Source organism: Sinocyclocheilus rhinocerous, unplaced genomic scaffold (genome assembly GCF_001515625.1).
Source record: "Sinocyclocheilus rhinocerous isolate Xijiao unplaced genomic scaffold, SAMN03320098_v1.1 scaffold1800, whole genome shotgun sequence".
Classification (NCBI taxonomy): Eukaryota; Metazoa; Chordata; class Actinopteri; order Cypriniformes; family Cyprinidae; genus Sinocyclocheilus; species Sinocyclocheilus rhinocerous.
This window is the reverse complement of record NW_015651550.1, coordinates 622,667-625,274: the sequence shown is the minus strand read 5'-3', so window position 1 is coordinate 625,274 and position 2,608 is coordinate 622,667. Positions and strand designations below refer to the sequence as shown.

General features: G+C 36.6%; 1 protein-coding gene across 2 annotated transcripts in view; it reads left to right on the top strand.

Moving 5' to 3' along the window:
* Window positions 1-2,010: 2,010 nt before the first annotated feature.
* LOC107713062 (iroquois-class homeodomain protein irx-3-like) overlaps window positions 2,011-2,608 on the top strand; it is a 3,342-nt gene continuing 2,744 nt past the window's right edge. For both annotated transcript variants that reach the window (XM_016518483.1, XM_016518482.1), the window contains exon 1: window positions 2,011-2,246. In XM_016518483.1, coding sequence (XP_016373969.1) covers window positions 2,034-2,246 — 213 coding nt within the window. In that variant the 5' untranslated portion in view covers window positions 2,011-2,033. The remainder of the gene's footprint in view (window positions 2,247-2,608) is intronic.

Here is a 2,608-nt window from a genome sequence, read left to right as displayed (position 1 = left end):
ATTATTATAGTAACTATATAAACTATACAAACAACAACAACAACAACAATAATAATTTTCAGTGCTTTGTTTTTTTGCCAGAAATAAAAATAATGTTGTTGTTGTTGATGATGATGATGATGATGATGATTATTATTATTATCATTATTATTTTACATTAATAATAATAATAATAATAATAATAATAATAATGCTTAAGCCTTTTATTTTATTTACATTGTTACAAGGGCTTCCAGAGGGGTGGGAGAAGAAGGCAGGAAGAAAACACTGTCCTAATGCTTTTATGGCTGTGCCAGTTTCCTGGGTCGGTGTGAAAGTGTTAAGTTAGTGCATGTGTATTTGATTGGGCCAATAAATCAGAGGCAAACCTTGAGGCCCTGACAGGTCCCGGGATGAGACACGTGTCCATCCGAATTCAGAGCGCTGCAGGGCGGACACCAGCACGCACACTTATCCTTTCCCCGTGCTTCAAACTTCACTACATTCAGTGGTTTGAAAACGGTTAGCTTACATCAAAATAATTGCAAATACATGTAGGTAAATAAGACTATAAAGAAAACCAGACTGCTTGAAACCTAGAGGGTTAAATGTGTTTTGTATTGTCACAGATGGCGCAGTGCTGTGGGGTCAGCTGGGTGGGCTGAGAGCTCTTGTTAGCTCTGCAGGTCCGTGTGGGTGTTATTGACGGTTATGTAGTTATTGCCATCCGCTCTGAATGGCATCAGACTGCTGTTCTAATTAATAACCCCCGTAATCCTGCATTATTAGACGTAAAACAGCAGACACGTGGTAAGGAGAACATGGAAATCCGGGAGTCGTTAAATAAGCAAAGAGCCGATACAAATGACATTCCTATTAGGATGCCATAACAATAACTAGGCTATCTCTTTAAAAGCAGATGGAAGGTTTAGGAGGAACATTGCCTTCTTGGAAACCACATCACATTAAATCCAAGCCGAAGCTGATTCACCATAATCTTTCATTACTGAATTGAAATTTAGTCATCCTATATTCAAATAAACGAAACTCGTTAAAGCACTAATCGGTGCCGTTGTTTGGAAGACGATTAGCAGACATATGATGACACTAGACTAGGAGCATAATACGATTATAAATGTTTCCTGCATATTTTCATATATTGATTCAAGGAATTTCAATCGGGATCATCGTCCTTTGTTTTTATCCGTATTATTTACAGAAGGGTGCGGATTATATCAGATCTTTTCAATGGATATCTGTCTATCTGTAGAGTAATCATGTAGGTTAATCGCCCAAAATATGTTTTTTTTAGGAACAGAAGCTTTACACATGAATGCAATTGAAACATTTGCGATTATATTTTAATACGTCAAAGCCTTCAGGACTGACAGCTTAAACACAGGCTATATTTAGTAATAGTAGTAGGCTAGTAGTAATAATAGGCTAATAATAATAATAATAATAATAATAATACATTTCCATAGTTGAAAAATTAAAATGCACCACACTAAATTGTAATTTGCAGAAATCCACAATACCGCATACTATGCCATACGAAATTATGCTGTAGTTCAGGCTTTTAATTTTTTTTCTCAACTTACTCTGAAGGCGAACGGTAACATGCCAGTGTTTTGATGTTTCACTAAAGGCGTCAGAAGAGACCCCGATTGGTTTGTTCCGTGTTAGATGAACTAAAAACGCTCTTCGCATAATATTTCCCTTTAGTATTTTAGTAAGACCAAACACACAATTCTGTAGGCTGTGTGCTCTCCGATTTCAATTTAAAGTTCTTCGTTTCACGTGGAAGAGACGCGAGTCAAATAAAGACACAAAAGATCTGCGGTAAGTTAATGACTCAACAAGAGTAAAATATTTACCATTTTGTGGATGATCAAAATTTTTGAGAAGTAACACAAGAAATGGGAAAGGTCTGAAGCGGCGAACAAATAGCAAATGAAATGATTGGCGAGCCATAAAATGAGATTTGAAACTCATTCAAATAAGAGATGGCGACGTCAGAGGACTTGTGACTCCAGTAGACTTTCTCCACAACAATGTCTTTCCCACAGTTGGGATATCAGTACATCCGACCCATATACCCGCAGGACAGGCAGGGGATAGGCAGTGCCCGAGCCGGGACAGACCTGAGCCCATCCGGAGCGCTCTCTAATGTTCTCTCCACTATGTACGGATCACCTTTCGCTGCCGCACAAAGCTATGGAGCTTTTCTTCCTTATTCAAATGATCTGTCCATTTTCAACCAGCTGGTGAGTAATCATTTTATTTTTTGTGCTGTTTTTTCTTTCTCTCTCAAACTCAGATGTAGTAAACCTTAAAAAAAAAATGCTTAGCGTGTTACAAGATCATTTACTTTAGTTTATGTTTTAAAACCATTCATTACTGAATGCTAGTTTTGAAAGACGGTGGTGAACTTTGCTGTTTACTCTGTTTGGTAAATACAAAAGGACTTGGAAAAAGTAAAAAATTAAAATAAAATAAAATAATAAGTGTAGAGTGCGAGTGCTTGTGATTTTAATTAATTACAATAAATTAAAATCGTGAAACAATTGTTACACGTTTTAAGGAAGAAAAAAGATGTAAGACTCGTGCACAGAATATATATATATAT